Source organism: Oncorhynchus nerka, linkage group LG4, assembly GCF_034236695.1.
Source record: "Oncorhynchus nerka isolate Pitt River linkage group LG4, Oner_Uvic_2.0, whole genome shotgun sequence".
NCBI lineage: Eukaryota > Metazoa > Chordata > Actinopteri > Salmoniformes > Salmonidae > Oncorhynchus > Oncorhynchus nerka.
In genome coordinates, this window is record NC_088399.1 from 46,074,980 (window position 1) to 46,087,393 (window position 12,414).

The following is a 12,414-nucleotide window of genomic DNA, read 5'->3' on the forward strand; positions in this document are numbered from 1 at the left end:
AAATGTTGCGCGATTTTTAACAGAATGTTCAAAAAAGTAGAGGGTCGACTTAAGAGGTTAATGATAAATTGTAATTATTTTACCTCTATGGCCTATTTATTGCCTTACCTCCTTAATCTTACTACATTTGCACAAACTGTGCATATATTTTTCTATTGTGTTATTATCCCATGTGTACAGTGCCTTGCGAAAGTATTCGGCCCCCTTGAACTTTGCGACCTTTTGCCACATTTCAGGCTTCAAACACTAGGCTACCTGCCCCCCAGATCACTTGATATCCCCCACAAGTGGGAGAGAATAGAAAAGGGAGAGAAAGAGGGGAGAGGGACAGAGAGAGACTTGACTCAACACAAACTAAACTGTCTATTGTACAGCAGAGCATGTGTCTGACTCAAATCCCCACAACTGAATAGATAAGAGCATATCATGAGTGCACCTTTTACAAAACAGAGCTGAGAGCTCTCCATGCAGAATGGGCCCCATATATAAATATTCCATGATTTTTTTTCCCATTCCCTACCCCCAAAACATTATCATTTATGTCAATAATTGTATGTTTTATTTTACTGCAACACAAATTACAGTTTTACCATTTAACAACCAGGGGGTGCTGCAGCACCTTCAACACCCATACTTACTGTGGCTATGCAACATTGAGTCAACATCAGCCAATAAAAAGTATACCTATACAACTGCGGTCCTTCCGCGATGTTATGAAACTCATACATTTAATAAAAACATCTCTAGAATACCACCATCACTTTCCTCATTTGTGTTGCTCAACTCAGTGTGAATGCGCTTGTGCCATGTTAAATGCACCGTCTGTTTGAACTACTGGCACACAGCTCGGACACCCATGCATACCTCACAAGACATGCCATCAGAGGTCTCTTCAAAGTCCCCAAGTCCAGAACAGACTATGGGAGGTGCACAGTACTACATCTGTTATAATCTCCACCAGGCACAGCCAGAAGAGGACTGGCCACCCCTCATAGCCTGGTTCCTCTCTAGGTTTCTTCCTAGGTTTTGGCCTTTCTAGGGAGTTTTTCCTAGCCACCGTGCTTCTACACCTGCATTGCTTGCTGTTTGGGGTTTTAGGCTAGGTTTCTGTAAGGCACTTTGAGATATCAGCTGATGTAAGAAGGGCTATATCAATTTGATTTGATTTAGAGCAATGACTACATGGAACTCTATTCCACATAAAGTAACTGATGCAAGCAGTAAAATTTGATTTAAAAAAAGAGATAAAAATACACCTTATGGAACAGCGGGGACTGTGAAGCAAGACAAACATAGACCTAGACACATGCATACACACACAGGATGACATACACACAGGTACACATGGATTTTGTGTTGCACTGTAGATATGTGGTAGTAGAGTCGGGGCCAGAGGGCACACACGTAATGTCAATTCTGAAAACGCATACCTGTACTTATGTTCGACCTGTACAACTGCTGTCTGTTGTGAATGTTTATATTACTGCCTTCATTTCGCTGGACCCCAGGAAGAGTAGCTGCTGCCTACTAGCTTACGTAGTACGTCAAAGCAACAATGTCTCCAGTTGAGCAACATAAATTATCCTTGCTTGGGGGGTGGAGTGTAGAGTCAGAGCCGCTCACTTCGTTAAGCAGGTGTGTTGAGGGAACGTTTTCAAAGTGTTTGATGTTCAGGAGCTCTCCCCGATTGTGCTCTTTCATCACCCCCTAATACAGAAAAAGTTGTAAATCACAGGAGCTCTTTGAGAAAAAGAAGTCCATACGATGAGTTAAATTTCCATCTAAAGTGTAGAGACCCATTACGGTTCTCTTTACTCCAACAATGAATCCTTGTTTTGTCTGGCAGGAAGACCGCTGGGGAGAAATCTCACCACAGAGTGATCCTGATACAGTCTGTAGATGGGGTTTCCCATGTGAAAAGACTGCTACAATCATAAGGTGTCTGTAACGGCTTTCTTGTGGTGAAGGAGAGTCGGACCAAAATGCAGCGTGTAGATTGCGATCCATGTTTATTAAACTGAAGTAACACGAATCTAAATACAAACACTACAAAACAATAAACGTAACGAAAACCGAAACAGCCTAATACTGGTGCACATACACACAGAACAAGGACATCAAGACACTAAGGACAATCACCCACGAAACCCAACACAAAACAGGCTACCTAAATATGGTTCCCAATCAGAGACAATGACTAACACCTGCCTCTGATTGAGAACCATATCAGGCCAACCATAGAAATAGACAAACCAGACACACAACATAGAATGCCCACCCAGCTCACGTCCTGACCAACAATAAAACAAGGAAAACACATACGAACGATGGTCAGACCGTGACAGAACCCCCCCCAAGGTGCGGACTCCGAACGCACAACCTAAACCTATAGGGGAGGGTCTGGGTAGGCATCTGTCCGCGGTGGCGGCTCTGGCGCTGGACGTGGACCCCACTCCATAGTTGTCTTAGTCCACCTCCTTAGCGTCCCTTGAGTGGCGACCCTCACCGCTAACCTTGACCTATGAAACCTAACAACGGGCCCCACTGGACTGAGGGGCAGCTCAGGACTGAGGGGTAGCTCGGGCCTGAGGGGTAGCTCGGGACTGAGGGGTAGCTCGGGACTGAGGGGTAGCTCGGGACTGAGGGGAAGCTCGGGACTGAGGGGAAGCTCAGGAGTGAGGGGAAGCTCAGGAGTGAGAGGAAGCTCAGGAGTGAGAGGAAGCTCAGGAGTGAGAGGAAGCTCAGGCAGGTTGATGGATCTACCAGATCCTGGCTGGCTGGTGGTTTCGGCAAATCCTGGCCGACTGGCAGATCCTTGCTGACTGGCGGATCCTGGCTGACTGGCGGATCTGGCAGATCCTGGCTGACTGGTGGATCCTGGCCGACTGGCGGATCCTGGCCGACTGGCAGATCCTGGCCGACTGGCAGATCCCGGCTGACTGGCGGATCTGGAAGAGTCTGGTTGACTGGCGGATCTGGAAGAGTCTGGTTGACTGGCGGATCTGGAAGAGTCTGGTTGACTGGCGGATCTGGAAGAGTCTGGTTGACTGGCGGATCTGGAAGAGTCTGGTTGATCCTGGCCGACTGGATCTGGAAGAGTCTGGTTGACTGGCAGATCTGGAAGAGTCTGGTTGACTGGCGGATCTGAAGAGTCCTGGCTCTGAAGAGTCTGGTTGACTGGCGGATCTGGAAGAGTCTGGCTGAGATCTGGAAGAGTCTGGATCTCCTGGCTGACTGGCAGGCTGATCCCTGGCCGACTGGCAGTTCTGGCAGATCCCGGGTGACTGGCGGATCTGGCAGATCCCGGCTGACTGGCGGATCTGGAAGAGTCTGGCTGACTGGCGGATCCTGGCAGACTGACGGATCTGGCTGCTCCGTGCAGACTGGCAGCTCCGTGCAGACTGGCAGCTCCGTGCAGACTGGCAGCTCCTTGCAGACTGGCAGCTCCTTGCAGACTGGCAGTTCCTTGCAGACTGGCAGCTCCTTGCAGACTGACATCTCTGGCTGCTCCATGCAGACTGACAGCTCTGGCTGCTTCATGCAGACTGTCATCTCTGGCTGCTTCATGCAGACTGACAGCTCTGGCTTCTCCATGCAGACTGGCAGCTCTGGCTGCTTCATGCTGACTGACATCTCTGGCTGCTTCATGCAGACTGACAGCTCTGGCTGCTCCATGCAGGCTGGCAGCTCAGGCTGCGCTGAACAGGCAGGAGACTCCAGCAGCGCTGTAGAGGAGCAAGGCTCTGGCTGCGCTGAACAGGCGGGAGACTCCGGCAGCGCAGGAGAGGAGAAAGGCTCCAGCAGCGCTGAACAAGCGGGAGACTCCGGCAGCGCTGGAGAGGCGAGGCGCACTGGAGGCCTGATGCGTGGTGCTGGCACTGGTGGTACTGGACCGAGGACACGCACAGGAAGCCTGGTGCGGGGAGCTGCTACCGGAGGGCTGGGGTGTGGAGGTGGTACTGGATAGACCGGACCGTGCAGGCGCACTGGAGCTCTTGAGCACCGAGCCTGCCCAACCTTACCTGGCTCGATGCCCACTCTAGCCCGGCCGATACGAGGAGCTGGAATATACCGCACCGGGCTATGCACCCGCACTGGGGACACCGTGCGCACCACTGCATAACACGGTGCCTGCCCGGTCTCTCTAGCCCCCCGGTAAGCACAGGGAGTTTGCGCAGGTCTCCTACCTGGCGTAGCCCTACTCCCTGTGAGGCCCCCCCAATACATTTTTGGGGCTGACTCTCGGGCTTCCATCCGCTCTGCCGTGCTAGCTCCTCATAATGCCACCTCTCTGCTTTTGCTGCCTCCAGCTCGGCTTTGGGCGACAATAATCTCCAGGCTGTTCCCAGGGTCCTCTCCCGTCTAGAATCTCCTCCCAAGTCCATTTCTCCCAGTAGTGCAGCCTCTCCCAAATCAAATCAATCAAATCAAATTTTATTTGTCACATACACATGGTTAGCAGATGTTAATGCGAGTGTAGCGAAATGCTTGTGCTTCTAGTTCCGACAATGCAGTGATAACCAACAAGTAATCTAACTAACAATTCCAAAACTACTGTCTTATACACAGTGTAAGGGGATAAAGAATATGTACATAAGGATATATGAATGAGTAATGGTACAGAGCAGCATACAGTAGATGGTATCGAGTACAGTATATACATATGAGATGAGTATGTAGACAAAGTAAACAAAGTGGCATAGTTAAAGTGGCTAGTGATAGATGTATTACATAAGGATGCAGTCGATGATGTAGAGTACAGTATATACGTATGCATATGAGATGAATAATGTAGGGTAAGTAACATTATATAAGGTAGCATTGTTTAAAGTGGCTAGTGATATATTTACATCATTTCCCATCAATTCCCATTATTAAAGTGGCTGGAGTTGGGTCAGTGTCAATGACAGTGTGTTGGCAGCAGCCACTCAATGTTAGTGGTGGCTGTTTAACAGTCTGATGGCCTTGAGATAGAAGCTGTTTTTCAGTCTCTCGGTTCCAGCTTTGATGCACCTGTACTGGCCTCGCCTTCTGGATGATAGCGGGGTGAACAGGCAGTGGTTCGGGTGGTTGATGTCCTTGATGATCTTTATGGCCTTCCTGTAACATCGGGTGGTGTAGGTGTCCTGGAGGGCAGGTAGTTTGCCCCCGGCGATGCGTTGTGCAGACCTCACTACCCTCTGGAGAGCCTTACGGTTGAGGGCGGAGCAGTTGCCGTACCAGGCGGTGATACAGCCCGCCAGGATGCTCTCGATTGTGCATCTGTAGAAGTTTGTGAGGGCTTTTGGTGACAAGCCAAATTTCTTCAGCCTCCTGAGGTTGAAGAGGCGCTGCTGCGCCTTCTTCACAACACTGTCAGTGTGAGTGGACCAATTCAGTTTGTCTGTGATGTGTATGCCGAGGAACTTAAAACTTGCTACCCTCTCCACTACTGTTCCATCGATGTGGATAGGGGGGTGTTCCCTCTGCTGTTTCCTGAAGTCCACAATCATCTCCTTAGTTTTGTTGACGTTGAGTGTGAGGTTATTTTCCTGACACCACACTCCGAGGGCCCTCACCTCCTCCCTGTAGGCCGTCTCGTCGTTGTTGGTAATCAAGCCTACCACTGTTGTGTCGTCCGCAAACTTGATGATTGAGTTGGAGGTGTGCGTGGCCACGCAGTCGTGGGTGAACAGGGAGTACAGGAGAAGGCTCAGAACGCACCCTTGTGGGGCCCCCGTGTTGAGGATCAGCGGGGAGGAGATGTTGTTGCCTACCCTCACCACCTGGGGGTGGCCCGTCAGGAAGTCCAGTACCCAGTTGCACAGGGCGGGGTCGAGACCCAGGGTCTCGAGCTTGATGACGAGCTTGGAGGGTACTATGGTGTTGAATGCCGAGCTGTAGTCGATGAACAGCATTCTCACATAGGTATTCCTCTTGTCCAGGTGGGTTAGGGCAGTGTGGTTGAGATTGCATTGTCTGTGGACCTATTTGGGCGGTAAGCAAATTGGAGTGGGTCTAGGGTGTCGGGTAGGGTGGAGGTGATATGGTCCTTGACTAGTCTCTCAAAGCACTTCATGATGACGGAAGTGAGTGCTACGGGGCGGTAGTCGTTTAGCTCAGTTACCTTAGCTTTCTTGGGAACAGGAACAATGGTGGCCCTCTTGAAGCATGTGGGAACAGCAGACTGGTATAGGGATTGATTGAATATGTCCGTAAACACACCGGCCAGCTGGTCTGCGCATGCTCTGAGGGTGCGGCTGGGGATGCCGTCTGGGCCTGCAGCCTTGCGAGGGTTAACACGTTTAACCCACTGTAGCTGCTGCTGCTCCTGCTGCTTCTGCCTCTGTTGCCTCTCCTGCGGCTCCTGCCTGTTGACACGCTGCTCGGTCCTTTTGTGGTGGGTGATTCTGTAACGGCTTTCTTGTGGTGAAGGAGAGTCGGACCAAAATGCAGCGTGTAGATTGCGATCCATGTTTATTAAACTGAAGTAACACGAATCTAAATACAAACACTACAAAACAATAAACGTAACGAAAACCGAAACAGCCTAATACTGGTGCACATACACACAGAACAAGGACATCAAGACACTAAGGACAATCACCCACGAAACCCAACACAAAACAGGCTACCTAAATATGGTTCCCAATCAGAGACAATGACTAACACCTGCCTCTGATTGAGAACCATATCAGGCCAACCATAGAAATAGACAAACCAGACACACAACATAGAATGCCCACCCAGCTCACGTCCTGACCAACACTAAAACAAGGAAAACACATACGAACGATGGTCAGACCGTGACAGTTTCCCATGTGTCCAGGGAGGGTTGCTTTCACTCCTTCCACTCTGGTCACTAGCTGTTTGAGCAGGTTGTTGCTAATATCTTGTGACAATCATATTGATAGATGATGATTAATTAATTGATTAGGCCTCAAAAGCTGTCAAAAATTAGGTAATGAACATAGCATTCCCATGTGTGAAGAGAGGAGTTTTTTTCCACTCTATGGTCCCACTTCATGATACCTTATATCAAACCCAATTGATAGTATCCATGTAAATGCAGTGTAATTACAGTATAGGTACACACTGCGGTACTGCATAATGTTTATCTATGTATGGTAAAATAGGACCAAATAACCAAGTATCACTGTTAGGTGGTTGTATGTGTCAGTGTGAATAAGTGTGCTTGTTTTTTTTAAGTATCACTAATTGGTCCTCTTTCTCTGTGTTTTTCTCAGGGGAGGAAAGGAGACGCTGGTCTCTCATCTGGAACAGCCGCTAAAGGAGAGAAGGTAAGCCCCCCCCCCCCCTGCCCTTCCCTAACTTCACCTTGACCAGCAAACAGTATACTTATCAAGTACAATAAAGTCATATTCTATTCAAGTTTAGTCTAAGTTGAATCTAGGTTGTGTATTGACATGATATGTATTTATATGTATTTGTTTGACTGTCTTTCAGGGAGACCCAGGTATTCTTGGCCAAGTTGGACTAATCGGCCAGGCTGGTCGAAAGGTAAGAGAGACAGACACTCACCTATTGTTTGCTTCATACCTCATTGCCTCTCATCCTCTACTACTTTCTCATCAGAAAGCCCATATAACTGGAGTCTCATTTTGTGAGCTGGAATGGGTCCCTCTCTATGTCAAGATGTGAGCTGCAATGTGGCCCAGACACGCAGACATGCACATAAATGCGCGCACACACACACACGTCTAGTACTCCAAATGCATACAAACACACGTTTGGACCAAGAAAGAATCATCTCTGCACAATGCGTGTGTGAGGTCATAACATCAGTCAGCCAAATATGCTAGAACATGACCATTAAAAAAATGAGTAAGAAAAGACAGTTCGGTATGAGTCAGAGTCACTATTATATATCTTCTCTCTCCTCTGTTTTTCTCTCTTGCTCTCACTCTCTGTGTGTGTGTGTGTGTGAGTCCCTTTTTGACCTGCAGGAGATTATATTCTCTCTCTCCTCATGCTTTGTTGCTCTATAACAGGGGTGGTCAAACGTTTTGGCTTGAGGGCCACATCGGGATTTTGAAATTCAACGGAGGGCCGCATTTTTTGGGGGACCAATTGTTTGTTAAAATCCATTTGTGGGGGCCTCCCGAGAGAGTGAGCAGTCTAAGGCACTGCATCGCAGTGCTTGAGGCGTAACAACAGACCTGGGTTCAATCCCAGGCTGTGTCACAACTGGCAGTGAATGGGAGACCCATGAGGTACTGACCCATGCCAGCAGCTCTGCTATGCTCACCACTTCTACAATCTGTGTCAGCTGGGTCGGCTACAGTTTTGTTCGGAATGAAGGAGAGGGAGGGAGGAGGTTCATACTGTCAGCAGGAGGAGGGGGGTTCATGGTGGGGAGGGGCATACTGTTGTAAGTCACTGGTGTCATAATGAGCAGGAAAGGCTTGACTGGGGTGATTCATACTTCTAGGAAATTGATCTCGGAACTTGGACAGAGGTTCTGTTGGATTGGATTTTCTCTCTGTGTGTGGAAGACTCTTCTCTGATGACAATGTAAACTACTACCCTTGACACATTATGAGTTTAGTAGAGTTAATCAATTTGTTATGACACAGGCACACGTTGTCAAGGGATAATACATCAGACATATGCAACTTGTTTCAGGAAACTAGGCGAATGTCACACGTCACTACTTCACAGGAGAAGCATTTGAACATCAACATTTATTTTCTATCAAAACGTGTTTTTTGGCAGAAATGAATTCTGGAACATGTGAACTTTCATGTGCCTTAATAACAAGCTTGTACTGTATGCCATCTGTAAATACGAATACAATTGTTAAATGACGAGCTAAGTTGGTTTAGCCACGGAAAAAGACATGCCGCTAACCATGATTGGCTGAGATAAGGGTTTTGGCTGGAATTAGTATTTGGTAGCATTGCCTTTAAATTGTTTAACTTGGGTCAAACGTTTCAGGGAGCCTTCCACAAGCTTCCCATAATAAGTTGACTGGATTTTGGCCCATTCCTCCTGACAGAGCTGGTGTAACTGAGTCAGGTTTGTAGCCCTCGTTGCTCGCACACGCTTTTTCAGTTCTGCCCACACATTTTCTATAGGTTTGAGGTCAGGGCTTTGTGATGGCCACTCCAATACCTTGACTTTTTTGTCCTTAAGTCATTTTGCCACAACTTTGGAAGAATGCTTGTGGTCATTGCGCATTTGAAATACCCATTTGCAACCAAGCTTTAACTTCCTGACTGCTGTCTTGAGATGTTGCTTCAATTTATCCACATAATTTTACTGCCTCATGATGCCATCTATTTTGTGAAGTGCACCAGTCCCTCCTGCAGCAAAGCACCCCCACAACATGGTGCTGCTACCCCCGTGCTTCACAGTTGGGATGGTGTTCTTCGGCTTGCAAACATCCCCCTTTTACCTCCAAACATAACGATGGTCATTATTGCCAAACCATTTATATTTTTGTTTCATCAGACCAGAGGACATTTCTCCAAAAAGTACAATCTTTGTCCCCATGTGCAGTTGAAAACCATAGTCTGGCTTTTTTATGGCGGTTTTGGAGCAGTGGCTTCTCCCTTGCTGAGCGGCCTTTCATGTTATGTCGATATAGGGACTCGTTTTACTGTGGATATTGATACTTTTGTACCTGTTTTCTCCAGCATCTTCACAAGGTCCTTTGCTGTGGTTCTGGGATTGATTTGCACTTTTTGCACCAAAGTAGGTTCATCTCTAGGAGACAGAACGCATCTCCTTCCTGAGCGGTAGGATGGCTGCGTGGTCCCATGGTGTTTACACTTGCGTACTATTGTTTGTACAGATGAACATGGTACCTTTAGGCGTTTGGAAATAGTTCCCATGGATGAACCAGACTTGTGGAGGTCTCCAATTTTGTTTCTGAGGTCTTGGCTGATTTCTTTTGATTTTCCCATGATGTTAAGCAAAGAGGCACAGGTACACTTCCAATTCACTCAAATGAAGTCAATTAGCCTATCAGAAGCTTCTAAAACCATGACATCATTTTCTGGAATTTTACAAGCTGTTTAAAGGCACAGTCTACTTAGTGTATGTAAACTTCTGACCCACTGGAATTGTGATACAGTGAATGATAATTGAAATAATCTGTCTGTAAACAATTGTTTGAAAAACTTCCTTTTATCATGCATAAAGTAGATGTCCTAACCGACTGGCCAAAACTATAGTTTGTTAACAAAAAATGTGTGGAGTGTTTGAAAAACGAGTTTTAATGACTTGTGTATGTACGACCTAAGTATATGTAAACCTCCGACTTCATCTGTATATGCGGGAACACGTTTGAACCATCTAATGAGTGAACATGTAGTTAATCTGTAACATTCTTATGAGAGTTTAAAAACAGCATGTATTTAGTTTTGCCTGTGTTCAGCACAAGTTCTAAATCAGCAAGAGATTCCTTCATTCAATAGCTATAAAATCTGACTGTGGTTTTGACACAGCCAGATCAACAGTCGGGGCAGTAGAATATTTAATAGTATCATGCACATTTAGATTAAGTTTAACATTTGTAACAGATTGATCTGTGGTGTTTATATAAATAGTGAAGAGAACAGGTTCCAAAACCCTCCCCTAACCTGGATGACACTGTGCCAATTATGAGCCACCCTATGGCACTCCCGGTTGTAATACAGCCTGGGATCGAACCAGGGTCTGTAGTGACGTCTCTAGCACTGAGATGCAGTGCCTTAGACTGCTGCGCCACTCAGGAGCCCATTTAGCGAGGTTACCTTCGCTTTCTTTGTCACAGGGACTATGGTGGCCTGTTTAAAACATGTAGGTATTACAGACTTGGTCAGGGAGAGGTTGAAGAACATTGCCAGTTGATCCGCGCATGATATGAGTACCCTACCTGGTAATCCGTCTAGATTACCAGGATCGGTACTCATATCATGCACGGCTTTGTGAATATTGACCGGTATAAAGGTCTTTCTCAAATTGGCTACGGAGAGCGTGATCACACTGTCGCACAGAACAGCTGGTGCTCTCATGCATGCTTCAGTGTTGCTTGCATCGATGTAAGCACAAAAAAGCATTTAGCTTGTCTGTTAGGCTCGTGGCACTGGGCAGCTCGTGGCTGAGTTTCCCCTTGTAGTCTGTAATATTTTTCAAGCCCTGCCACATCCGACGAGCGTCAGAACCAGTGTAGCAGGATTCAATCGTAGTCCTGTATTGACGCTTTGCCTGTTTGATGGTTTGTCTGAAAACATAGAGGATTTCTTATAAGTGTCCGGATTATTGTCCCGCTCCTTGAAAACAGAAGCTCTAGCTTTTAGCTCGGTGTGGATGGTGCCTGAAATCCATGGCTTCTGGTTGGGAAATGTACGTACGGTCACTGTGGGGACGACGTCGTCGAAGCACTTATTGATGAATCTGGTGACTGAGGTGGTATTCTCCTCAATGCCATTGGATGAGTCCCGGAACATATTTCAGTCTGTGCTAGCAAAACAGTCCTGTAGCATAGCATCCGTGTCATCTGACCATTTCCGTATTGTGTGAGTCACTGGTACTTCCTGCTTTAGGTTTTGTAAGCAGGAATCAGGAGGATTTAATTATTGTCAGATTTGCCAAGTGGAGTGTGAGGGAGAGCTTTTTATGCGTCTCCGTGTGTGGAAGTAAAGGTGGTCTAGAGTTTTTTTTCTTCTGGTTACTCGTGACATGAGAGTAGAAATTAGGTGAAACGGATTCAAGTTTGCCTGCTTTAAAGTCACCGGCCAGTAGGAGCGCCGCTTCTGGATGAGCATTTTCTTGTTTGCTTATGGCCTTTCAGAGCTTATTGAGTGCAGTCTTAGTGCCAGGATCGGTTTCTGGCATGAAATAAACGTCTGCGAATAATATAGATGAGAACTCTCTTGGTAAATATTGTGGTCTACAGGTTATCATAAGATATTCTACCTCAGGTGAGCAATACCACAAGACTTCTTTAATATTAGACATTGCGCACCAGCAGTTATTGACAAATAGACACACGCCCCCGCCCCTTGTCTTACCAGACATAGCTTCTCTGTCCTGCCGATGCACGGTGAAGCCAGCCAGCTCTTTATTATCCGCGTTATCGTTCAGCCACATCTCGGTGAAACATAAGATATGACAGTTTTTAATGTCCCATTGTTAGGATAGTCTTAATCGTAGATCGTCCAGTTTGTTTTCCAATGATTGCACGTGAGCCAATAATACGGAGAGTAGTGGTGGTTTACCTACTCGTCTGCAAATTCTTCCAAGGGAGTCCACCTCCTCCCCCTTTTCCTTAGTCTTTTCTTCACGCTGATGATGGGGACTTGGGCCCTGTTTGGACAAAATAGTATTTCCTTCGCGTCGGACTCATTAAAGAAAATCTTTGTCCAGTTCAATGTGAGTAATTGCTATTCTGACATCCAGAAGCTCTTTTGGGTCATAAGAGACAAT

General features: G+C 46.9%; 1 protein-coding gene across 1 annotated transcript in view; it reads left to right on the forward strand.

Moving 5' to 3' along the window:
• col27a1a (collagen, type XXVII, alpha 1a) overlaps positions 1–12,414 on the forward strand; it is a 250,288-nt gene that overhangs the window by 60,685 nt on the left and 177,189 nt on the right. Inside the window, exons 6-7 of the mRNA XM_029657740.2 lie at positions 7,227–7,280; positions 7,447–7,500. Coding sequence (XP_029513600.1) covers positions 7,227–7,280; positions 7,447–7,500 — 108 coding nt within the window. The remainder of the gene's footprint in view (positions 1–7,226; positions 7,281–7,446; positions 7,501–12,414) is intronic.